The sequence below is a fragment of the Pelodiscus sinensis genome, chromosome 1 (assembly GCF_049634645.1).
Source record: "Pelodiscus sinensis isolate JC-2024 chromosome 1, ASM4963464v1, whole genome shotgun sequence".
NCBI classification, from domain to species: Eukaryota; Metazoa; Chordata; order Testudines; family Trionychidae; genus Pelodiscus; species Pelodiscus sinensis.
This window is the reverse complement of record NC_134711.1, coordinates 120,948,071-120,973,687: the sequence shown is the minus strand read 5'-3', so window position 1 is coordinate 120,973,687 and position 25,617 is coordinate 120,948,071. Positions and strand designations below refer to the sequence as shown.

Below are 25,617 nucleotides of genomic sequence, written 5' to 3'. Positions count from 1 at the left end.
TGCTGTTTAGAATGTCTATAACATCTTTTCCATGGTACTTTCTATTAAAGGCAGCTTTACTTTGCTCCGTTCAGCATTATACTTTTTAAAAATCATGCCTATGCTCTTTATTGATTTTTTTGTGTGCCCTATGGTGGAGCAGAAATGTCATGCAATGCTGCTAGTTACTGTCATAAGAATGGAATAAGACAGTCTCAATACGCATCTCATGTTTGCTAGGTTTGATATGCTATTGGAGGTTAAATGGTGTCACCTAGAGGACAAACATGTGTATTGCAGACATACTTTTTTACAAAGTTCTTTCCTTCCTTCCCATACTTTGAATTGTCTCTTCCTAAAACTATAGGAAAACTGAGCTTGTCTTTTGTCTGTCTTAGTAATATCTCAGTCCATTTATTAATCATATTGATGCTGTAACTGAGAGTTAAATTCCATCCGTCTTGTATAACTGCATTCTGACTTTATAAAAACATTTGCTCTGAATTCAGATATAGATGAGTGCTCATTCGAAAGGACTTGTGACCATACCTGCATCAACTACCCAGGAAGTTTTGAATGTCTCTGTCACAAAGGCTACACCTTGTATGGCATGACACACTGTGGAGGTTTGGAGACTGATTTTAATTTCTTTATACTTGTTTTGTGTAACCATCTACTGAACCAAGGATATTTGCCTTGCTAAGACTGTAGACACCATATGAAAGCTAAATAAACCTAGGCAGGTGGGACCAAATATATGGAGCCTCAAATCTGCCTAGATGTTCTTGGGAGAAGGGTGTGACTGGAAAAGTGGCCACCCATCATTTCTGTTGTAATAGCATCCAAAGGCACCAATTTAGACCATGATCCTCCATTGTGATCCATGCAAGCTGATGGCTGCATCTCCATGGAGCCTCACCCGTGTCAATGAGCCTCCACAAGGACACAACAGCCCTCTGTCATGGATCCCAGTGCAGGGGAGAGAGGGGAAGAGACAGTGGGATGGGGCTGGGGGAGCGAAGGGAATGGGATGGGCCAGGGGAAAGTTGGGACAGGAAAGGAGATGGGATGGGACAGAAAAGGGAATGGGCAGGGGGAAGCAGGATCCCAGCATGTGGCACCTCTCGGCAGCAGCAACATCCCCAGCCTCAGCAGGGAGGCAGCTGTGGCAGCGCCAGAGCAGTCACATCACTGCAGTAGCTGGTGCCACAGTGGTCGCTAGCTGCAGCTAGGGCTCCCTTGTTAATCTGGCCCATCACTCCCCAGCACCAACAGCCCACATATCACTGTAGGCAGAGGGGAGAGAGCCAGTGAGCCAAGAGAATTGCCTTCAGTGTGTGTTTGCGCACGTGTGTGCATGCATATGTGTACACACACACACACACACTTGCTCTTCCTCCTCCTCTCCCCAAAATATAGCAGTCAGACTATGTCTGTGTTGTGTCTCAAATGTCTTGGGACTAGCACAGCTACAGCAGTGTCGCAGGCAGTTTCCACATGGGTAAAGTTACTGTCAACAGTGACATGCAGTCATGGGAGCTGCTTCTTGCAGAGGGTGCTCACCCTACCCAGCTCCTGTTGACTGTTTGCCTTTATGGATGACACAGCCCTCCAGCCGAGAAGAGTCTAGTTCAGTGTAACCAGAAAATCCAACTAACATCCAAAGTTCCTGCAGATCAGTCCATCTTCTGCATTCTGTTCCCACTCCCCTTTCAAGGATTGCTGTAGAGTCTCCTCCCGTGCTCCACTATTGAGCACTGGCTCCATCAGAAGAATCCTGAGCTTTGAATCTCCTGCAGACCCCAGCTTTAGAGACCAGGACAGGAGCTTTTTTCTTCCCTTAGGCTATGTCTAGACTGCAGGCTTCTTTCGAAAGAGGCTCTTTCGAAAGCATCTTTCGAAAGAGCCTCTTTCGAAAGATCGCGTCTAGACTACAGGCGGATCTTTCGAAAGAGCAATCCGCTTTTTTGAAAGAGAGCACCCAGCGAGTCTGGATGCTCTCTTTCGAGGAAGCCCTATTTACATTGAAGAACGCCTTCTTTCGAAAGAGGAACTTTCGAAAGAAGGCGTTCTTCCTCGTGAAACGAGGTTTACCGCCATCGAAAGAAAAGCCGCGTTCTTTCGAAATAATTTCGAAAGAACGCGGCTTGAGTCTGGACGCAGGGGAAGTTTTTTCGGGAAAAGGCTACTTTTCCCGAAAAAAACCCTGAGTCTGGACACAGCCTAAGAGATCTCTTTGCCTTCTTGCGAAAGAGGGTTTTTTTCCTGACATTTGGCCCCATATTGGAAAAACGTCTTATGCAAAAAGAATCAGAAGATAATATGCAAATGCGAGCACGGTTTGCATATCTTCTTCCGAGAAACAATGGCAGTGTAGCCATAGCATCAGACCCAAGTGTCACCTGAACCCTCCTCACCCTGCCTCTGTTGACTGAAAAGCAACTAATTACTTGCAGCACAGATGTAATCAATGTGGTTCACTGTCTCTTAACCCTTTTAACCCATGATGGCCCCTGTGCATGTATTTGCAGGGTTAGGACCTAAGATGACAAGCAACTTACAAGGGGTATAAGAGAGGAATGGTATTTTTACCTTCATTATTACGAATAATAGTTCCATTATTTTTAAATAAATAAAAATACACCCTTTATATCAGTCTACCTTCAATGCTCTCTTAATCAGTTGGTTAATTTAAAACAGGTTTTTTTCCCAAGCTATTAAAGCATAGCCCTTACAACATATTGTCCAGATTCAAAGCGTGTTATGTACATTCTCTAATTAATCCTCCTCTTCCAGTTAGAAATGTTAGTAGTATCCCCATTTTATAAACAAGGCCCATCTTGCCTGGGGGAGAGAAGTGCAGAAGCTGGAGAGGAAAAGAAGGGCCCCTGCCACAACACCAATCTCACACCTAAATCGTAACAGCTGATAATCTGGATTGGGGGAAGGAATATCTGATGGTGTTTAGAGGGTGTTGTGACAGAATAATAGCTGTAGGGCCATTTTCCCCCTCACATAGCGGGTACAGTGGAAACTTTGCTATAGCCACAACTTCTGCAGGATCAGGAACAGAGAATTTCAGGCCCACTTTGGGATTTAAGTCCACTGCATAGCTGCTCTATCACATAGCTGCTCTTTGGCCATTGCACTGGCTATCACTCTGAGGGTATGTCTACACTGCAATTAGACACCCACAGCTTGCTCGTGCCAGCTGCCTCGGACTCAGGAGTCTCAGATTGTGTGGCTGTTAAACTGTGGTGTAGATTTTCTGGCTTGGGCTGCAGCCTGAGTTCTAGGACCTTCCCATCTCCCTGGGCATGAGACCTGGGCTCCGGCCAAAGCCTGGAAGTCTGTTCTGTAGTTAAACAGCCTTGTAGCCCAAGCCCCATGACCTGAGTCAGCTGGCACGGGCCAGCTGCTGGTTTTTAATTGCAGCCTAGACATACTCCGAGGGATTTCTGTGGTGGTCTAGCTGAACATTTAAAAATACTGGTCAAAGGAAAACAATCGTTTTTTCCTTGTGGAATATGTTAAGTGTAGGTAGCCTGAACAATGATTTCATAATGCTGATCTCATTAGTTAAAAATACAGGGGAAACAAAGAAATGGTACGAGTCCATTTGTTCCTTCCTAGAGCCTTAAATCTAAATTAATGCTAGAAAACGCCGCGATTCAAAAGGAATTTTCCATTTGTTCTCTTTACTTTAAAAGTAATCAGTAGTAAAAGTAGCGTTTGGTGGGTTTTCCAGAGGACCCTGAAATTATGCAAAGTATAATCTGAGTAAAATGTGTGTTAAGCTGTAACCAAAAGTATATTCAGATCATGTTAAGGGTCTAATTTTAATCCCACAAAAGCAAAGTATTCAGAGCCAGATTCTGCTCTGTCACCCCCAGCCAGCGTAGAAGCAGAACAAGTCCATTTAGTTCAGTAGAGTTACTGGGAGCAGAATTAGTCTCTAAAGCTACGTCTACCCTGCAGGTATTTGTCGGCAGAGACTATGCTACCGAAGCGCTCATTAGCATTTGTCGCGTTATCATTTGCATATCTCTGCTGATGCTTTTTGCGCAAAAACAAGCTGTGTAGATAGGTCCATTTTGCGCATAAAAACCCCTTTTGCGCAAGATCCCTTATGCCTCCAAAAAGGAGGTGGACGGGATCTTGCGTAAAAGGGTGGTTTGAGCAAAACGGACCCATCTACACTGCTTGTTTTTGTGCAAAAAGCATCGGCAGAGATACGCAAATGATAACGCGACAAATGCTAATGAGCGCTTCGGTAGCATAGTCTCTGCCGACAAATACCTGCAGTGTAGACATAGCCTAAGAGTTCACCATTCTGAGGTATATGAAAATCTATATAAGCATTTCCCCCACATACTACAGTACTAGCAAGATCTATCACTGCTAAGGGATAATAGGGCATACTAATTATATCGGGCTAAATTCTGATTTTGATTCAATGATCATACAACTCAGTTTGATATATAGAAGTAACTGAGGCACAATTTGACCTATTGTTCCTGCCTGAATTCCCCAGTTTTTGTGGTGTTAAATTGAGACCTCTACTTATGATACCTAAGTCTTCTCTTTGGGAAAGAAGCAGGAGTAAACTGAGGCTGAACCCTGGGAAGGGGTCACAAGAGAAAGCATGTGCATGCAGTGAATTAATGAGAGAGCAGAACTATCCAGGGTGTGGGTTACAGAAGTCCAAGGAATCAGTTTTGAGAGCGGTGAGGATCTATGCTAGTTAGGGAAGTAAGAGGAGATGCTTAGGTTGAAAGAGGCCCCGTTTGTTTTTTAATAAGAGATGGGCCAAGACCCAAACCTTAGATCTAAATACCCCTAAATTTTGGGTCAGGCTGAATTCAGAATCAAATATCATGGCTGGCCATATTTCCGTAATGGGCAGAACCAAAATCTTAGATCTGAATCTACCCTTGTTCAGATCTTGGTCTGGAGCTGAGCTTTACAGATCAGACCTCTGTTGCTAGGTTTCATCTGTTCATGGAGAAGGATGTTTATGATTAAATAAACAAATCATTTGGGTATAGTCCACAGGGCACCGAGCAAAAATTAAAGTTCAGACAACCGGGAGGGGAAGAAGAGAGGAGGGAAAATAACACATTTCAGAAACCTGAAACAGGTTTATTTAAAGTTTGGTTTTTAATAAACTTTTTAATTTGTATTATCTGGGGCAGGGAATTGGCAGGGTTCTATTTAGGCCAAACCAGTTCAGACTTATTTCTCTCTCTCTCTCTCTTTAATAGCATCTAAATAATAAAAGGGAGAGTCATTATTAGGGGCCATAGCATGCCCTCTCTCTGCATGCATAATCCTTATTGCTCTCACTAAACCTCTGCTAGAAGCATATGTTACAGTAAAGGCCAGCTGTACTTAAATTGTACATTTTTCACAGTCCTTAGTCTGACACTACATCTACACTGCGGAGCTATTTTGGAATACCAGAAGTATCCCAAAATAGCTATTCCACATCTTTAAAGCAGCCCGTTAGTTTGAAATAAATTTCGAAATAACAGGCACGCTATTCTGGCATCCCTGTAACCCTCATTTCACGAGGGACATTTCAGAATAGTGCTTTATTTTGAAATTTGGCACTGTGTAGACAGTGCCAAATTTCAAAATAAGCTATTTTGAAATTATCTCAAAATAAGCTATGCAATTTGCATAGCATAAATTGCATTGCTTATTTCGAGGTAAGGGTGCAGAGTAGACTCACCCACACTGTCTGACAATGCAACTACTCCCAATAAGTAGTTACTCAGGTGAGTAGTCCTGTAGAAGTCAATAAAACTACAAGTATCCAGCACCTTTGAAACCAGGTATCTTCTTTAAAGCTAGCTAGAAAATAAAAATCCCTTCCCACAAAAAAAAAAAACCAACCCTAACACAAACAAACATGTTTTTTAAAAACATCCATCCTCAATTGGTTCAAATGCCAAAAATGATTTTTTTTTCATTGGAAGGGTTGAAGAAAAATTCTATTTCAGGAGAACCAAACCAGAATTTTTCCATTTCTCAGTTGGTCTCCTAAGAGAATCCTGTCAAATTCCTTTTGTGAAAATGTCAAGAACCATCCTGTTCCAGTCTAGAGATGCAGAGAATTGGGGTGCCCACTTCCCTCCCCATCTACCCTTTCCTTCAATTCCAGGACCAGAAAGGCAGAAAGCCAGAGCCTTGTGGATGAGTCCCATCACTCCAGTTCTCTCTGTCCCTCCAGCTCCTGAAGCTGGGAAGAAGCAGAGTCAAGATGTTCAGGTCCAGAGCCCTTCAGGAAAGCTTTTCTCAATTTTACTAGCAAAAAATGAACTTGTCAACAGCCTTGCAGGCAACAGGGAGCAGGGGAGTTGGCATTTCACCTTTCAAGAAGCAGTCTTCGGTATTGCCAATGCCAAATATTCAAAAATATTGAGTCAGACTCCCCCAAAAAATACAATTATTAATTTAGAGAAATCTCCTGATTTTTCAGCCAGACAGGTTATTTTTCTGAGCCTTTATAGTGTAGTTGCTTCATATTTCTCAGCTTTTCTTTACAACCATGAAGGTCAGAAGCTTTACTTTTTAAAAGAGATGCAAGCTAAGATTTTCATGCTGTCTCTTCATTCCAACATCTGTGGCTTGAAGAAAAACACCAGATAGCACACAACTTGCAATAAATTCATGAGAGTTGGCAACACAGCAGTGAATATAGTTAAGTACTTTATGACTGCAGAATAATGGGTTTCTAGTGGCTAAAACCAAACTTATTTTTCTGTGAAGGAACAACCACACATTATGATCCCTAAATTAATTACAAAGCTGGGTCTCTTTTCAAGCTCATGCAGATAGTGGCTGCAACAGCACTGAATATATATTTTACTTTTCTATATACCGGTATTTTACTTCTTCAGGATATAAATGAAATCTTACATAAATGCTGATTGAATACATTAAAGAAGCAATGCTTAATTCTGAACAAATATTTCTAACATTTAAAGCCTTTAACTAGAATATCAGTTGATGCATTTTTGATAATTGCTTTGCCTGGCTATAACAAGACTCCTTCTTTTCATTAGTACCATCTGAGTAGCAGACTTAACAAATTATATATAATATACTCAGCCCCATCAAATACAGGCAGTCCCCGGGTTACGTACAAGATAGGGACTGTAGGTTTGTTCTTAAGTTGAATCTGTATGTAAGTCGGAACTGGCGTCCAGATTCAGACACTGCTGAAACTGACCGCCACTTCTGACTTACATACAGAATCAACTTAAGAACCCCAGGCGTCCCCAAGTCAGCTGCTGCTGAAACTGATCAGCAGCTGATTCCAGGAAGCCCGGGGCAGAGCAACTCTGCCTGGGGCTTCCTGTAGTCAGCGCTGGTCAGTTTCAGCAGAAGCTGACTTGGGGACGCCTGGGGCAGAGCAGCTGGGGTGCTACTGGACCAACCCAGCAGCACCCCATCTGCTCTGCCCCAGACGTCCTGATTCAGCCACTGCTGAAACTGACCAGCAGCGGCTGAATCAGGACCTGGGGCAGAGCAGCTGGGGTGCTGCCGGGTTGGTCCAGTAGTGCCCACGGGCGCTGCAGGACAAATCGGCAGCGCCCCAGCTGCTCTGCCCCAGAGTCCAAAACAAAAGCCTGGTCTGCTGGGGGGGGGGAGCACACTAGCTGCGCCCCCCCCCCAGCAGACCAGGGACACGGGGAGCAGAGCCGCAGCGGCAGCGGGGTGCCGTGCCTCTGAGGCTTTGCTCTGGCAAAGCCTCAGAGGCGAGGGACCCCGCCACGGCTGCGGCTTCAGTCTGGGTGCCTGTGGTCTGCTGGGGACCGTCCCCAGCAGACCACAGGCACCGGATCTCAAGGGGCAGCAGCAGCGGTTCCCGCGCTTCTGAGGCTTTGCTCTGGCAAAGCCTCAGAAGCGCGGGAACCCGCCCGGTGCCCCTGGTCTGCTGGAGACGGTCTCCAGCAGACCAGGGGCACCGGAGCAGCTTACGAACGGGGCTTTCTCGCCCCGACTTCCGGGGCGAGAAAGCTCCGTTCGTAAGTGCGGATCCGACATAAGTCGGATCCGCGTAAGTCGGGGACTGCCTGTATGTATTTTCTCCCTTCACCATAATCCATCGTTCAAAACATATGTTCTGTTCCTCTATATTGTACTACTTATGGTATGAATAATATATCTTTCTGATAAGTAAAAATGATTAAATCTCACAGAAAAATACTGCTTTGTAGTTGTCAGTACAATATGCACTATGGTTCCAATCCTGCTGTGAGTTAAACATCTGCTTTATGTATTGAGTAATTCTGTGAATTTTAGTGTGACTAGTGACAGTAAAAACTTGAAAAATAACAGATAGTCTAGCAGCACCTTAAAGATTAACAAAACACATAGATGGTAACCTTTAAGGTGCTGCTAGACTATTCATTGTTCTTTAAGTTTTTCCAGTTACAGACTAACATGGCTACCCCCTGTAGCAAGTGACAATAAGTAAATTTAAGCACATCTTTGCAAGATTAGGGACTATATAAGTGCCTGAATAAAGATACTTAGATATTCTTTGTACTAAAATGTTTTGCAGTCTGCATTATACATATTAATATAAAATTATTATATAAATATTCTATGACGTATAATGGATAGATACTGTTTTTACTACACAATATGTGTATTACATAATGTATAGTACCATCCTGAACTGTTTCAATATATTTTCAGATGTCGATGAATGCAGTATCAACAATGGTAGTTGTGACTATGGGTGCATTAATACAATGGGGAGCTATGAGTGTGTCTGTCCATCTGGAAAGAAGCTACACTGGAATAAAAAAGACTGTGTTGGTAAGTGAGTAACGTTTATTTTCACATGATCCGTGTTGTGCCTTTTTTTTTTTTTTCTTCATTTGGGTACAATAACTTGGAAAAGTCAGAAATACAAACCTAGTTTTGATGGACCACATGGTTGTCTGTGATACTGTGTGTGTAGTCAGGTATTGCCTGGTAAGTTTCTGTTGCCACCACATCCAATCTTTTTCTTGTGCTAAACACAGCAGATGATGCTGGAACAATATCTACTGACCCTATCTCATAAACATATTTTAAATTGATTTGCATATTTTTGATTTACATATTTTTGGTATGATTGTTGTTTAACCTTTCATTAACAAGGGTAAAACTCTTTTCATTTTGAGCATCATCCGATAGCTGTGTTAGGGGCCTGATTCTACAATCCTCATTCAGGAAAAACACCCACTTACTCCAATCTATGTTCCGGCCTAGTGAAGACCTCAGGGTTAGCCCTAGGTTTAAAATAACACAATATAACCCTAAAGGTTGTTTAAGGTTTTTTGGTGGCCTACGTGATATCAATTGATGGTGTCCTATCATCTTCTTAAGGCTATGTCCACATCACAGAAATGGCAACTACTGCTGATACTAATTAAGCATTAATTGACAGAGGTCAGTGGTAGAGTGAATGCATAGCCTGAACTTCCTCTTGTCCCTAGGGACAAGGAAAGGTTGACCGTGAATGCCTGAGGGCACAAACCTTTGAGAAAGAGCCTGGTCTTCGGGCGGTTTTGTTTTGTTATAATTTTTATTATTATTATTCCAAAGAACAGAGCAGACTTTGTAAGGAGAATAATTTACACATGCACACCAAAGCACAAACTACAAATACTCAAGCATGTGTATGAATTTATGTACCTAAATAATCTCCTTATGGGACTATGCCCACGCATTCATGTTTGCAGGATTATGGCCAAACATCACTCCTGCACTGAAACAAAAGACAGGACTATGCAGCACTTTAAAGACTAACAAGATGGTTTATTAGGTGATGAGCTTTCGTGGGCCAGACCCACTTCCTCAGAGATTTTGTCTTTGTGCTTCACTTCACTTCCAGAGTGGAACTTCAAGGTCAGCCTAGAAACCGCTGAAAACAGACTTTCTTCCTAGCTCTCTGACTACTCCTTAGCCTTTTGGGTAAAATAAAACCTAATATGAGTTCAGTATCTGATGCATCCTTTATGAGAACTAAATTCTGCCCTTACAGGATTCATTGATCCAGTAAGTCTTCACTGTATTGAAAGATTTTTTAATGCCACCTAGCTTCAAGTATAGTACCTCAACTGCCTTGTAAGACAGGAAAAGGCACAGGAATGGACAGCTAATAAGAACACTGAAGAGTAACAAAGTGAAGTCATGTCGACATTCTACAATATTTCCCTGTTACACAAAACAGAGATCATCCGCCCCTTTCAGCAAGCTTCATATGAATTACATTTTTTTAAATGGATGGTGCTGACATTTTAGAAATAATTTAACCATGTGTCTAGGATTAAAACTGCTAGGAACTAATATAAAGTATTGTATGTATTGATAGCCAGACAAAAGAATAGATAAAGGAAGTTTACTTTCTAGCCCAGTGGTTCCCAAACTTCTCTCGCTGGGAGAGAAAAGGAAAAAAAAAGAAAAGCTTTGGGCCCCCTGTGGTGTGCCCAGTCCTTACATTTAAACTTCCCACAGACCCCCTGCAATACCGTTGTGGACCACTAGGGGTCTGCAAACCACAGGTTGGGAACCACTGTTCTAGACTCTATACAGCTCTATGGAAAGCAGTATGATCAAGTAGTGCAGTAGTTTACAAACTTTGCAGACCAGCAAACCCATTCACAAACTTTCAGCGGACTGGTAACATTTTATTTGCATATATATTATGCAACCCCCACTGGTGCCAGTCCCCCCGCCCATTCCAAACACCTCAGCACCAGGCCCTGGTCTTAGAGCCCCCCAACCACCAGATCCCCCAGTGCCAGCCTCCTGTTTCCAGAGCCCCACTGCACCCAACCGCCCCGGGCTCCCTCCAGTGCCAGCCCCCAATATTAGTCCCATCCCCAGAGCTCCCCAGTGCCAGCCCTGCCCCCGTAGCCAAATCATAATCATACATTTTCTTTGTAATATCTTTTGGAAGACTGAAAATAAAATATTCTTCTCAACTGACATTGTCCATTATTATTTGATGGTCAAAGATTTCTCCCCTGTACTTCTAATGAGGATTAAAATGAACATAATCTTTCTGCTAACCTTCTTGATTCTTACCAGCATAATCTGGAGAAAACTGTGTTATAAACTACAACATGAGAATATATGAGCATCAGGAGGTAGAGGAGGAAGAGACCTAATTGCAGTGAATGCTAAATAATTCCTGAACGCTCATGCTACAGAATCCTCTTTGGCTCAATGGTAGTAGGTTGTAAACTTCTCTGTTCAGAGATTTCAGTGTTTTACACACATTATTCAATTAAGCATCAAATCAGCCCTGTGAGAGTAGTTAGTATGATGATTCCCTTATTCCAGCAAAAGCGACAAGGAGTCCAGTGTCACTTCAAAGACTAACACATTTATTAGGGCATGAGCTTTCGTGAGATGCATCTCACTTCCTCAAATGCTTGAAAAGAAGGGAAAGGTAGGGATGGGAAGGAAAGAGAGGCAACGCAGTGGATGTGGCTCATCTCCAACAGTGCTGAGTAGGTGAAAGTACCTGAAAGGGAATTTACTTTTGTAATTACATTACAATACAATGTACTCGACACACCTGTGCTAATTTTATTCTCGCTCGCATGGTTAAAAATACCGGTGAAAGTGGTAGCAGTGTGGGCTTGAGAGTTAGCTGTGCAGTCCCACCAGGGATCCCGTGAGCACACACTCACGTTGCTAGCCTGCATCAGGGTTGGTGCTGCTGTGTCTTCCCTGCTATTTGCAGTCATGTTAGCACAAGTATGCCAACCCAACCCCATAAGCATGGGAGGTAGGAATATGAGGGGGGGCTGCAGCACCTGCAGGCTTTGCACCAGGCGTCCTGGCCACCAGTCCTGGCCACCAGCCTTGCTACCCATGGGCCTTGCCACTGGCCCTGCACCTCTGCTATCTAGAGTCCTGGCCAACAGGATCTCTGCTGCATGGCTTGCTGCTGCCTAGGGCTTTGCTACCAGCCCCGGGTCCTGCCCATCTATGCATCCCACTTGGCTGCTGGCCTGTGTCTGGGGGCTTTACTGCTAGCCCCACATGTTGGGTCCTGCCCAGCCACTGGACTCTCTCCTTGATGCTGCTTAGCACCCTCCACTCCAAAAATTGTTCCAGCACCTCTGTCCTTGCCACAATCTTCCCTCTGATTGCAGTGTCCACATGCTCATATATGGCCACTCTGATTTTGGATAGAGTTTAAGCAAGACGGGACATACAGAAACGTGATTTAGTTTTGAAAACCCAATTTACCCTTTAGCATCTGCTTGAAGAAGGGCTTAACAACCTTTCACCTCCTTAGTTCAAACAAAAGAAACATTCAGGTTATAAAACGGAGCAAAAGAAAAGTGTTTAGGTAACGCGTGGTAGTGTGGATCCTGATGCCACCTGGCGGCTACAGATGAGAAATTCACAGACTAGTCATTTACATTTATGATAAAGATTTGTGTTTAAATAGTTCCTTGAATCTCAGGGGATTTCAATTTAAATCCTTTATTGGGATCATTTAATCCATCACTGACATGCAGGCATTCCTGTGCTGAATCCTAGTAATGGTTCAAAAGCTCACAGTGAAATTCCATAATAGATCAGGAGGGGAAATGAGGACTGCCTTATCCAGATGAAACTTTAATTGCTGTTCTTAAACTAAAGGCTACAGAAGACTCTGCTTTCCTCCTATAAAGAAACTATGCAGGGGGGTTAGGTAGGAATTACAATTTATTGGCATGCTTCCGAGACAGAAGAGTATGCTTCTCTAAAGGCATAGGCCATATTACATACACTGGTAAGAGGTGGTTAGAATTTCTGCTAGGGTAACATCTGAAATGCATTCCCCTTTGTAGCACAATGTCTCTTCATAGCATTGTGCTGAGGCATTGGTTCAGTGGGAGGAAACCCCCTTCCTTCACTCACCACCTGCACTCCCTGAAACATCTCCACCCTCCTTGCTGGTTTCCTATTCCAGAATAAGGAAGCTGAAGGTGAAGCTGGAATTAAGAATGAGGTGCCAGCAGTATAGTCAGTGAGAGCTGGAGACAGGAAATGGGAAACACTACAGTGCCAAGAATTTAAATGAACAAGTTTGAGTGAGAGTGACTCCCATGTTTGTTGTTTCAATGGGACCTTTGGTTCAAAAAAAGATACATTCATAGAAGACAGGTGCATCAATGGCTATTACCCAGGAATGGCAAGGATGATGTCCCTCACCTCTGTTTATCAGGGCTGGAAATGGGTGACAGCGGATGGATCACTTGATGATTGTCTGTTCTGTTCATTCCTTCTGAGGCAATTGTCGGAAGACAGGATACTGGGCTACGTGGATCTTTGGTCTGACCCACTATCGCCATTCTTGTACACTATGAATAGGGTAATATTACTGAAAGAAAAGCAAGAGATCTCATATGAATTCTATTCCCTACTTACTTCTGTGACTCGATTTTGCACTAAATTGCTTTAGCAGTGCATCCAAGCTTCAAGATTTAGATCTGGATTTGGAGCATTCCCTTATTGGGAGGTTTTCTGATGAAGAGTCAGAATTGGGTGCAAACTTTAAGTCCAGATCCAAGTTTAGATTCCAGATATTCTGCCCCCTCATCCCACATACACAAAGCTCAGGGAAGCTTGGACCCAGATCCTTGTTCCTGCCTATTTCTGCTAATAATAGTGTGTTTCACTGTTGTCAGAAAAATGGCTGCTAAGGCTGCCAGACTGCACAGTATTTGATTTTTCATTTCTTCTTCCTCAGAGATGGTGAAATGCCTCCCAAATGCCAAACCGGCTCCTAAGGCTCAACTTGTCTGCAGTAAATCAGGGGGAATTGAGAGCTGCTTTTTGTCATGTCCTTCCAATACACTTTTTGTTCCAGGTTGGTACAATGTCACATTTCCATATCTAGTTCTGTACATAAGGCAACCTTATTGTCTTTTTTATTGTATTTATAATACCTTCATTAAGTTTTTATTATGAACAAATACAAGAGGGAACATTAATTGTAGAATAATGTAGATGTGCGAATGCCCATTAAATACAGTCACAGCATGCAATAAGAGCCTGATCCTATAAGGGCACCTCCCACCCCCATTGCGGGATTGGGTTCTACAAAATTCAATAGAGGTGACTTTTGAGAAATCAATACAAGTAGTACAAAACTAATAAAAGATGTGAAGGGTGAATGCATTGTCAAGGCTGCAATGCTAAAGAGAACCCTGACACGATTAAGTTAGCAATTCAGGAAATTCCAGAAAACTGAGTAAATGAAATCATTAATTTCAGCAAATTCCAACCAGCTCTTCACTGTAGCATTAAGTGCTTCCTCAGCCCTCCCCTAAATATCTGTTCAGAAAGATGGACTGTGCGTTCGATCCTGCAAGTCAGCCTATTTAGGCAGTTGGACATGGGTGAGGAGTGAATTTCAAAGACATGGGTCCCTCACATGTGCACTCTGACAGCAGCCCAACAGTGGCAATGTGGCAGGGAGAAAAAGGAGGCTTCAAGCAGCTTCCAGCTATTAGAGCATTGTAGGTCATAATGAACGACCTAAAGTCCAGGGCCACAACTGTGAATAATTTCATTGCTCACACAGGACACCTCTACACAGCAGGGCTAAACTCGAAATAAGCTATGCAACTTGAGCTACGCTCATTGTGAAACTTAAGTCGAAATAGCTTATTCAATTTTTGGCGCTGTCTACGCAGCAGTTATTTCGAAATAGAGCACTCTTCCCCCGACTTCCATTACTCCTCATACAATGAGGGTTATAGGAGTTGGAGTAAGAAGCCCATTATTTTGAATTTATTTTGAAATAACGGCCTTGCTGTGTAGAAGCGCACTACATTATTTTGGAATAACTGACATTGCTGTGTAGACATAGCCACAGGGACTTTGCAGAGCAATGGAAGGATCAGTACACAGCACTTACCTCATCTTCACTTTATCCTGAGACACACATAAGAAATGGACATTCTCTGTCTGATCTCATTTTGTGACAGGAGACTTCCTACACTTCAGGAAACAAACCCATCCTCAACTGTATTTTTTGCTACATTACCTATGAAGCTAGAATCAATTGTTCCAAAACTAGACCAGCTGGGTCTCAGTTATACATGAACTACCAGTTACCTCATCCTTTTTTGCCTGTATTTTTCAGTATCATTTACTAAAGGTTCCTGGTTCTTTAACATAAGGGATTTTTTTAATTTTTATTTTAATTTGCTGTTTCTACATCTTCTGTCTCCCCTTCAGAGGTGTATATACAATACGATCCTTTAGCAATTGCTTTTGGCACTGATATTAAATGCTGTGCAGAGATTCTAGTTTTATTATCAATCAGTCTAGCAGAGATAGGTGATACAGTACTTTGCACCTAATTTGCACAGTCAAATACACAATTTTGACCATACAATGAATAATGCCCTATTTTTATTTTTTAATTGTCAAAATGCTGAAATGAGGGAAGCACGTGATGTATTTATGAATTAATTGAAACTATCAAAGCCCATTGATGTACAAAGGCAATAAATTATTTGTTGATGATAACCCTCAAATGATTCCTGGTTAGTATCCCTCCTTCTGGTATATAACATGTGTCATTCCAATGCTGGAAAACAAAGTTTGTCATCAACAGCAGGAAACAAATAGACTTTGACAAACCCAAGTCTGTCCATTTCATTCCTTTAAAATGTTAATTGGACACAAAGTATATAACTCATATGATTATTTAAAAATTGTGTTTGTGCTGATTAATTAAGAGCGTGGGCAATGTGTTAGAAAGGTTTTGCATATGCCTCACTATGTGTGCACTATTTCATTTCTGTTCAGATTCAGAGAACAGTTATACACTGAGCTGTGGAGTGCCAGTACAGCAAGGCAAAGCCCAACAGAAACGCAATGTGACGCTTCCCAATTGTGCAGGTAGGTGCTACACAGTGTGCGGGGGGGAGGGGTTGATACATATAGATAAAAATAGATATTAATAGATTCATAAATAACATTGTATTTTAAAAGAATGTTAGGGTTGCAAAGTTAAGCACTCACAAGCTAGGAAATGCCAGAATTAGGGTTGCCTATGCAAACCCTTAGGCTTTCTTATGAACATGTCTTAGGATTCTCTTTAGTTATGTGATCACTAGTCCTGCTGCTCTGACCAGGAATGTGGTCAGCTAGTTAGTGATGTGGCACATGTGCAGTCCAGTTGGTATACAGAAGTTCTGAAGGGCTGGACAATGTTCACAGAGGATGGAATATTTGAGAATTTAGCTGCCAAACTCCAACAAGTCTCTAAGCAACCATGTGCAACCTGCATTTTTTCAGTAATTTGGGCAAATTTTCACAAGGACAGTAAAAGGCACCCTCTTGGCACCCAGGTGTCCCCCACTCCTTTAGTGAATTTTAAATCTTAGGCCCAGAGCATCGAGGTGCTAGAACTTCTCAATAAAATGAGTGTATGAATTTTGCTTACCAGGGCAAACAGTATATTTCTCTCTAATCTTTTTCTCCAAAATGATTGAATTATTATTGCTAAATAAATAATGCTAAATTACTAATTTTTGCTAAAGCTTGTCAAAATAAGCCAGCCTGAGGCAGACATGCCATGTAGAAAATTTCAGCCCCAGTGATTAAAGTTCAATTAAGTTATAAGCAACTGAAAACAAGACATTAGAATGGGAAACGTTGAACAGTTAAGTACTGTATAAGCATTCCTTCCTGCTCTGCCTATTTTCCTTGGAGAGTTGATAAATCTTTTGGTTGCATTTTCTAGTTTTTATAAATAAATATTTTATATACATAATTTATGTTATGAGATGTGAGGGGCGTGAGCTCAATTGATAGTGAGATGTGGGTAAGCAGAGAAATAAAACTGAGCTGCCTGTTAGATAGAAGATGGACAAGCCTGAGATCCCTTTAAAATGTAAAGTGGACATTTAATGTAGATAGATAACAAATAAGCAGCACAAGTGATATTACAGGACAAGTGGGTGCTGCACTGCTGAACATGTATGAGATTTACTGTGGGTTTGAAGTGTGTTGTCTGTTATCAGAAGATGTCTGTGCTTACTGGGAAGAGAGAGATTGGGTCTTCATTTTCCAGTTACAATCAGGAGGTGGAGAGGCAGTTATCTTTGTTAGAAAGGCAAGCAACAGTTACATTTTCCATTCAACCCTCAGTTGTGTCACATGATTTGATTGTAAGAGGGAGAACAGACCTTGTAAGCCATAGACTGCAGTAAAGTAGTTAAAGACAGTTCTTTTTGACATATAGGCATGGGATCGTTTTAAACTGCTGACAATTTAATTATATTTACATTAGCATATGTGAGATCAGAATCAAATACTTAGTAATTTGGAGAGTCAGGAGTAGAGTTTAAAAAATTATAGTAGTTGCTTTTATTCTGAGTAGGAGACTAATTTAACGCCTCCAAGACTGCGCACACAAGCTGGATAAGAAGAGTTCCAGTTCTGTTGATTTCTTCAGATCTCCTCCCACTCACTGAATATCAGGGTATAGTCACTGAACAGACTCTCATTGGCTGATGAGATTCTGAGAGCCTGAGGCTATTCTTAGCTGTTTGTGGAAGAGGAGCCTTATGGAAATTAATTCACGATTCATAGAATGTACACAAGGTAAATAGTTATAGAGTCATAGAGTCCTGTCTCTCCATTATGTTTCAAGAAGACTACAGCTTCCATTAAAAGATAGGTGCCAGAGCCCTTTAAGACTACATTAGGAATGATAACTTTTAATTTTATTTCAACAGATTCATTAACCCCACCAATCAAGCAGAAAGCTCGGTTTAAAATTAAAGATGCAAAATGCCATTTACGGCCACGCAGCAAAGAAAAGATTAAAGATGCTGGGAAGCATGCTGTTACAGGTATGTCATCTATACATATATTTTAGAGAGTTTGTGTCTGTTTGCCTGTCCATGATTCCATCTTTGAATCTCTTCAAGAACTCCACTTACATGGTAAGAGCTAAGACCACCTAATTTGATATGCAGTTTCCTCTTATCCTAACTTAAAGCAAGGACAGTGTTTGGTCATGGCAGGAAAATGGGATGCCCATGGAATGGGAGCACACAGAATCTACTAGGCTGGGCCCTCCTAGGCTCTGGTGTGTGAGGGGAACGTGGGGAGTGTCTTTCTCCTTCTCAGTCAAGTGCCAGTGAGGATTGATTGATTGTTTGTTACTTCTCACTTGTGTGTGGCCCCTGATTGATTTTTCTGTGGGTCAGTGGCCCCTGACCCAAAGAAGGTTCTCCACCCCAAGAGATAGCACCTGCACAGGAAAATCTATACTCTAAATCTAATATACCATGCAGTCTTCAGTTGGCTTTCCTTACGTTGGAACATGCAACTATGGTTTAACACAAAAGATCAAGAAAGTGGAGTGGGTTAGACACAATTTCTAATTTTAGCAAAATCAGAAAGGAAGTCCCAGCATTTGAGGTTTACAAATCTTGATATGAATATACTGTAACGGGTTGACTCACTTTCCGCACGGCTCTTCCCTCAGGGTGGCTTTGGGGAAGTAGCTGGCTGCTCCGACGCGCCCCCTTTGGGTGTGGTGCTGTCTTCAGGGCACTGCCTTCAGGCAGTGTCCACTCCGGTCTTGGTCCGCGCCCCCTTCCGGGGAGGGCAGGGGGAGAGTCATTGTTCTTCCTTCAGTCCAGGGTCCTCCCTACTCCCTAGGATCCCCAATTCTTCTTTTTCCCAGGAACACCCAGCTCCCTCCAGGAACATACAGTTCCTCAGTGGCCCACTGCCAGTCTCTTCTAGCCCCTGTCTCCGAGCAGACTGCAGTCTCTCCCAGCCACTCCTCCCTGGCCAAGGGCATGCCTCTGCCTGCCTGGTTGCCTCCTGTAGGGTTGCCAGGTAGACCCCGCTAAAAAAACGGACACGCTTGTCCGGGGGTGGGGGGTGGCCCAGGCGGGAGGGGGGCGGGAAGCAGAGCTGGCGGGGGGGGGAAGAAATGGGGGCCACAGGGCTGGCCAGCAGGAAGAGGGGGCGGGAATCAGAACCGGGGGGAGATCAGGGGCTGTGGGGCTGGAGGGGAGAATGGGGGGGGCCGGAGGAAGGGGGGCGGGAAGCAGGGCTGGCTGGGGGGTGTCCAGGGGCTGCGGGGCTGGCCGGCAGGAAGAGGGGGCGAGAAGCAGAGCTGGGGGGGGATCAGGGGCTGTGGGGTTGGAGGGGACGATAGGGGGGCAGAGAAAGGGGGTGGGAAGCAGACCTGGCGAGGGGGGTGGGGGTGCAACCACTGGGCGCAGCCAGAGTCCTTCTGGCTGCGCCCCCAGCAGGCGCTCCCTTTACTTGCCAGCAGAAGCTGGGCGGGGGCGGGGCTGGGAGCCACTCCCCCCGCCCGGCTTCTGCTCGCAACCAGAGGCTCCCAGCTGGGACACGGGCCACGATTGGTGCTGGGAGCCTCTGGTCCCGTGCATAAGCCGGGGGGTGGGAGTGGGTGGCTGGGAGTCCCGGCCCCCAGCCCGCTCCAGCCGGCTTTTGCGCGCGACCACAGGGCTCCCAAAGCCACTCACGCCCCGCCTCCCAGTCACTCCCCCGCCCCTGCCAGGCTTCCCTGCATATGTCCGATATTTTCTGAATTTTTCTACCGGACAGACGGTACAAATACCGGAATGTCTGGTAGAAAACAGGACACCTGGCAGCCCTAGCCTCCTGCAACCCTGCCTTCAAGACTTATGGCCTGGGGCTTCCCTAGCTCAAACTCCCTCAGCCTACCACAGCTGCCTTCTTGCAAGCCCCACCCTCCATGGCTACCTCCTTGTAGCCCCTAGGGTCTCAGGCCAGGTAGCCTGGGTTTGCTAGGCCGAAGCCTCTCTTACTGCAGGCAGGCAGGTTAGGTCTCCCTCCTCCTTCCAGGAGTTGCTTTAATAGCCTCCAGCTGGGCCCTCCTTAACTGCCTCAGCTGGGCTTCCCCCGGACTCCCTGTCCAACGCCCTGCCACAATACATATTTTCATTAACTCTTTAATTAAAGTTTTTTTCTTTTAATTGTAGTAACTATAATCTCAGTGGAGTGGGATTGTTATCTGATTGTGTGTATAGGAACGAGAAAGCGAAGTTGACTAAATACAAAAGTGAGATTGACCATTCTAGACTGAGTGCCCAGACAGAGTGAAGGACAAAAAGTAAATAAACAACATAAATAGTGAAACAGAAAATACATTGTTAAAACTGTTGCCAGTTGAATAATCTAGTCTATTATTAGTAACATAGAAAAGGTTCGTCTTGAGTATCCCTTTCAAAGTTGAACAGACGAAACGTTTAAGTGATAAAGAACTAACCATTTTAACTATATATTCCATGGTATGTCTTTGAGATGTCAAATGAAGTCAGACAAAGGTATCTGTCCTGCTCCTCCAATTAAGGTCCTAGTCTGAAATGCTTCTACAACAGATAGATCTGGGACTTTACCTGTACATCAATTACAGGCTTCTGGTTTTGACATTTTTGTAGACTTCCCTGAATAGATTATGGCAAATTATTTTTAAAGATCTGTTAGGTTTTTTCTTTTCTTTTTTTCCTGTTGGTATTACTACAGGGCAGAGTGAAGGTTGTTCGGGTGCCCTAATTGTGTATCTCCATACCGTATGGTTAAATTTAAAAGAAGGCCAAACATGTTAATTCTGAATTTCCTGAGTTTATAATGCTTAGTTTTAATATAATTCCAACATCCCAGTAAAGTATTTTATTCTAAATTGCTGATATATACTCCCAATCTTAATTCCCTTTTAACATAGATTTGTCTGGGAATTTTCTTATTAAAAAAATCATACATGAACACTAAATTAAAACAATTGAATATTATAATAGGAATTGAAGATTCTTTTATGTTTAATTTCATTATTTATCTTAATCTAAAATGGAAATATTCCTCTCTCTCTCTAATTTTCAAAGCACCCGTACAATAATTATTCTATTGCTTGAACTGTTATCTTGGCATCATGGCTGTTTTCTTTCTATAACATTTGGGTATCAAAACCATTTTGAAAGTCATAGACATTCTTTTTTTCAGCCCATATTGTAAGTATATGTTCTTGGCTATATTTGCTTTATACTTGCTAGCTATTTGCCTTAACTCTATAATTATATCTGACTTGAATTAATGCTGTAAATCGTATGATTACTCAATAAGATGATATAATATAAAGCCATATCCAAAATGACATATTTTGGAGGCTTTGGTGTTGTAGAGTTATGCACTACAGCCCTGGAACAGCCATTGTGGCACTGAGGTCTTGTCTACATTGCGGAGATAAATCTATCTTAGCTATGCTACTTCAGTTACATGAATAACATAAGTGAAGTCAATGTATCTAGATCCTCTTACTGCAGTGTTTTCATCATGTTGTGTTGATAAGAGATGCTCTCCAGCTGACTTACCTTGCTCTTCTCAGGAAGACAGAGTACAGGAATAGCACTCTCCCATTGATTTAGCATGTCTTCACCTGACCTGCTCAATCAATGCTGTTGCATCAATTGCAACAGCCCCAATTTAACACCACAGTGAAGATGTGCCCTCAGTTATTAAAACCTAGGAGAATATCCCCAAAATCTCTTTATGGGCATGAATGCTTATTTGGTTGTCTCCTAACTGAAATCACTCCCTTCCTCCTCAATATCTCGGTGTTTTTAAATAATCTCGTCAGTTCTCCTGGGCCATGTATACCTAATTTAAAACCTTCTAAAATATGTTTTATAGCCTTCAAATAACAGGAATTTTGAAAAATGTTGTTGCTTAATAGCTGTCACAATATAAACGTTGCCTGTGGCTAGAACACAATGACAACATCGCCTACTGGCTAGAACACGAGTGGGAAGCCACACTTTGAGATTTTGGTCTTTGCTCTGCTTCTCCCTTCTAATATGACATGATGCAAGTGAACCCTCTGACTTAATTTAATCATCAATAAACTAAGAATAACAACATTGACTTTTAATTAAATGTTTGTTAAGAACTTCCATCTCCTTAGACACAGTAAGTTGAAAATATGTGTTATTGTTATTAAAGACACAAACACACAAGCTAAGCATTGCCATTCTTATATCTGTGCTGTATAGGCTTCTTTTGCTGCCCTTGCTTACAAAAAGCAAAAATTGCACAAATGAGGGTATGTCTAACAATGCATGTGGAATGTTAAAAAACCTGCTACAGCATTAATGTTAACCCAGCTGAAATATCACACACCAGCTTATCACTTGCTACCTTGCTACTTGATTTCTCTTCCATGTCACTTCTGTTATGCAAAGGAGGTCAATTCCCTTGTACAGACAACTGCCAGGTGACCTTTGTGAACCTCAAGTGTGATTCCTCCAAGAAAAAACGTCGGGGCCGTAAGTCACCATCGAAAGAAGTGTCCCATATCACAGCCGAATTCGAAGTAGAGATGAAGTCTGAAGAAGTCTCAGGTTTGTGGAAGATCTTTTCTGGTGGTCTGTAGGGAAATCATATATTGAAGCGTCCCGTTATCACAAAGCTAGTTTCTTTCTGCTGCTGTTTCACCAGGCCAGTTTACAAAGCACATTACACGAAACAATAACGCAACCGCCCATCCCCACTCAGAACTTCCACCGACTTCAGTGGAAGTTCTGCTGTAAGGATGATTGTAAGATGTAGCATGAAACTGAGCTAGTAGCTAGAGATGGGCAGAAAGATTGGACCTAATGCCAATCTTCTCAAAAGTTCAGCGGTATTTAGATCCTGGGATTTGATTTGGACTCATCGCTACTAATAATAGATATGTTCATTGATACAGACTTGGCTCCTTACTGTTTCCTTTTAGGAGATGTCTCTCAAAAAAAAATCTCCTAGAATATAGAATGCTGAACTCCAGGTCAGAAAATCAAGCATTTTTTATCACACATTTTTTATCATGTACCTATCATGCCATATTTTGGCAGCCATATAAAGAAGATTCAGGTTGGGGAAGAATTGTTTAGGGCTCTCCAGAATGTTATATTATAATATAACATCAAAGAAAAATTTAATCTATCATAAATATTTCAATATTCAATAGTGTTATTAAACTATGGGATAATATTTCCCAATGCAGTTATAGAGGATAAGCTGTCTGAGGTTTTTTAGACTTGAAATGGATTAAGTCCTTAGAAATACACTGTGGAAGACAATTACTACTTCCAGGAATCCAAGTAACAATAGTCAATGCCGCAACCCATAATGGTACAGGTTATGTTCACTTGATGCCAGCTTAGCTCTGCCAGCTGATGTGATGTGTTTACTGTATCCCTGTCTATAGATAGTCAATAGAACCAGCCTTGAAACTTTTTATGCTGGGAACGAGACAAGATCAGATTTTTTTGTGCAGGTATGAATCAGGAAGCTTAGTTTGCTAGGTACAGAGTGCTTAACTATCCTTTTCAGACAGTCTAACACCAAGCCAGCCAGTTAGCTAGCTGATTTTTAAAAAATGCAACTTCTTTGCCACTTGCTACCTAAAAGGAAAGTGAATTAAGTACCAGGACATTTTTCTGGTTGAGAATTTTTTACTAAGCGACTCTTCAAAAAATGACTCTCAGTTGCATCTAGTTTTCTTCTTATTTCCCTCCTAGACACCTGTAACCTGGACTGTGTGCGGAAAAGGATGGAGCAGAAGCTACAAACTGCAATCAAAACATTGAGGAAATCTATTAACAAACAGCAATTTTACATTCAGTTTTCTGGGACAGAGTACGAAGTGGCTCATAAGCCAGCTAAGGCTACTGAAGGACATGAAGCATGTAGTACAGGACAAGTGCTGCAGGATGGAAAATGCAGTAAGTCCTAGAAAAATTAGAGTCACTTTCTGACCCACAGCACCAAAAATAAAAACCCCTTAAAATTAATTGGTCACCAGTAAACCATACAATAAATTTGTTAGATACATAGGCAATCTAGGGAAACCAAAATCAGATTAATCTAGTCTAATTCTAGGTGGAACAAGGATAGTCTGGTTTTAAATGTTTTCCAAGTTGCCAGACTTTTGCCAAATGCTGATGATGCTAATGCTTTTTCACTAGTTCTTAGCATTATGCTCCTAATTCATCAAGGCTGTGTCTACATTGGCACCCCTTTCCGGAAAAGGGATGCTAATGAGACACATCGCAATTGCAAATCCGCGGGAGATTTAAATATCCCCCGCAGCATTTGCATTTACATGGCTGCCGCTTTTTTCCGTCTCGGGGATAAGCTGGAGAAAAGCGCCAGTCTAGACATGATTCTCCGTAAAATAAGCCCTTTTCCGGAGGATCTCTTATTCCTACTTTCAAGGAATCCTCCGGAAAAGGGCTTATTTTACGGAGAATCACATCTAGACTGGCGCTTTTCTCCAGCTTATCCCCAAGCCGGAAAAAAGCGGCAGCCATGTAAATGCAAATGCCGCGGGGGATATTTAAATCCCCCGCGGATTTGCAATTGCGATGTGTCTCATTAGCATCCCTTTTCCGGAAAGGGGTGCCAATGTAGACACAGTCCAACAGTACTACTTATTTTTCCAGGCACCACTGTAGTTACTTTGAGTAAAATTTTCAAAATCCGCCTATACATTTTTTTCAGTGAAGTTTTACACATCTAGTTGTTTACATTCAAAAAATAATGGAATTTTCACATGAGGATTTGATAATGTCTGATTATCTAGTTCATACACAAATAACACTTCTATTTAGAGGATGGAAAAATTAGCAATGATAGTCTAGAAACCCTTAAGCTTTAACCTATAGGCATAATGTTATAAAATGTTTTATATCCTGTTTCTGTAGGAGAATGTGGATTAATGTATGTGTTTAGAATGGTTGCCAGTTAAACCATGTCACTGTTAGGAAGTATCCAACCTGAGATGTGATGCCTTGCCTTTTGAAAAATCCATGGCATCATTATGGCAACGGATCATGGCCTCTGAGAATAGACCTTGTATCTACATCTCCCATAAAACCCACCACTTACGTATATCTAGTCTAAATGGGGAAAAAATCACTTAATTCTCCATCCATTATGGAAGAGCATTTTGCTTAAATACAATGTACTTTTTTAAAACCGAGTTAACTCTTTTGGAAGCATATGTCTGATGATATAGTTTAAACAATATAGGCTGGATCTTCAGCAGTTGTAAACTGACCCAGTTCCACTGATGGACCTAGTTTCTTTAGCGCAAAATCTGCAGTGTCATTGGTAATGGTGGAATGATCCAACAAAGTTCATCTTCTCTAAATGTTTGCTATGAAGGCAAAGCTCCATTATCAAAATGAAGGCCCTTATGTAGATTTTGCTTTTCTTTCCTCAGTTACCTGCAGCATGGGCACCTATTATAGTGGAGAACATAATCAGTGCATTCCTTGCTCGCCAGGAACATACCAAGACACAGAAGGTCAACTGACTTGTGAACCGTGCCCAAGTAATGATGGACAGGGAATAGCAGGCGCACGGAATGTGTCAGAATGTGGAGGTAAGTTTAGTTTGATTATAAAAGGAGTAGATGCAATCCAATAGTAAGCAAGGTATGGAGGCTAATAGTGGGGAAAGCCTTCCACAATTTCTGCCTTATCAAGCTAACAGAAAAGAGCTCTGCGCACTTATAAGTAATGCCAAAAAATATTTTGGTTTGTTCCAACTTTT

General features: G+C 42.3%; 1 protein-coding gene and 1 long non-coding RNA gene across 10 annotated transcripts in view; one reads left to right on the top strand and one right to left on the bottom strand.

The window, feature by feature from the left end:
* SCUBE1 (signal peptide, CUB domain and EGF like domain containing 1) overlaps nt 1-25,617 on the top strand; it is a 293,808-nt gene that overhangs the window by 238,610 nt on the left and 29,581 nt on the right. For 6 of the 9 annotated variants that reach the window (XM_006127718.4, XM_075899443.1, XM_075899450.1 and 3 more), the window contains 8 exons: nt 489-605; nt 8,692-8,814; nt 13,742-13,861; nt 15,814-15,906; nt 17,751-17,867; nt 22,260-22,418; nt 23,580-23,783; nt 25,286-25,447. In XM_006127718.4, coding sequence (XP_006127780.2) covers nt 489-605; nt 8,692-8,814; nt 13,742-13,861; nt 15,814-15,906; nt 17,751-17,867; nt 22,260-22,418; nt 23,580-23,783; nt 25,286-25,447 — 1,095 coding nt within the window. The remainder of the gene's footprint in view (nt 1-488; nt 606-8,691; nt 8,815-13,741; nt 13,862-15,813; nt 15,907-17,750; nt 17,868-22,259; nt 22,419-23,579; nt 23,784-25,285; nt 25,448-25,617) is intronic. The other 3 variants (XM_006127719.4, XM_006127716.4, XM_006127714.4) reach the window with 1 other exon arrangement.
* The window catches only part of LOC142818608 (uncharacterized), a 54,223-nt gene continuing 50,912 nt past the window's right edge, over nt 22,307-25,617 (bottom strand). Inside the window, exon 3 of the long non-coding RNA XR_012896160.1 lies at nt 22,307-22,444. This is a non-coding gene — a long non-coding RNA (uncharacterized LOC142818608). The remainder of the gene's footprint in view (nt 22,445-25,617) is intronic.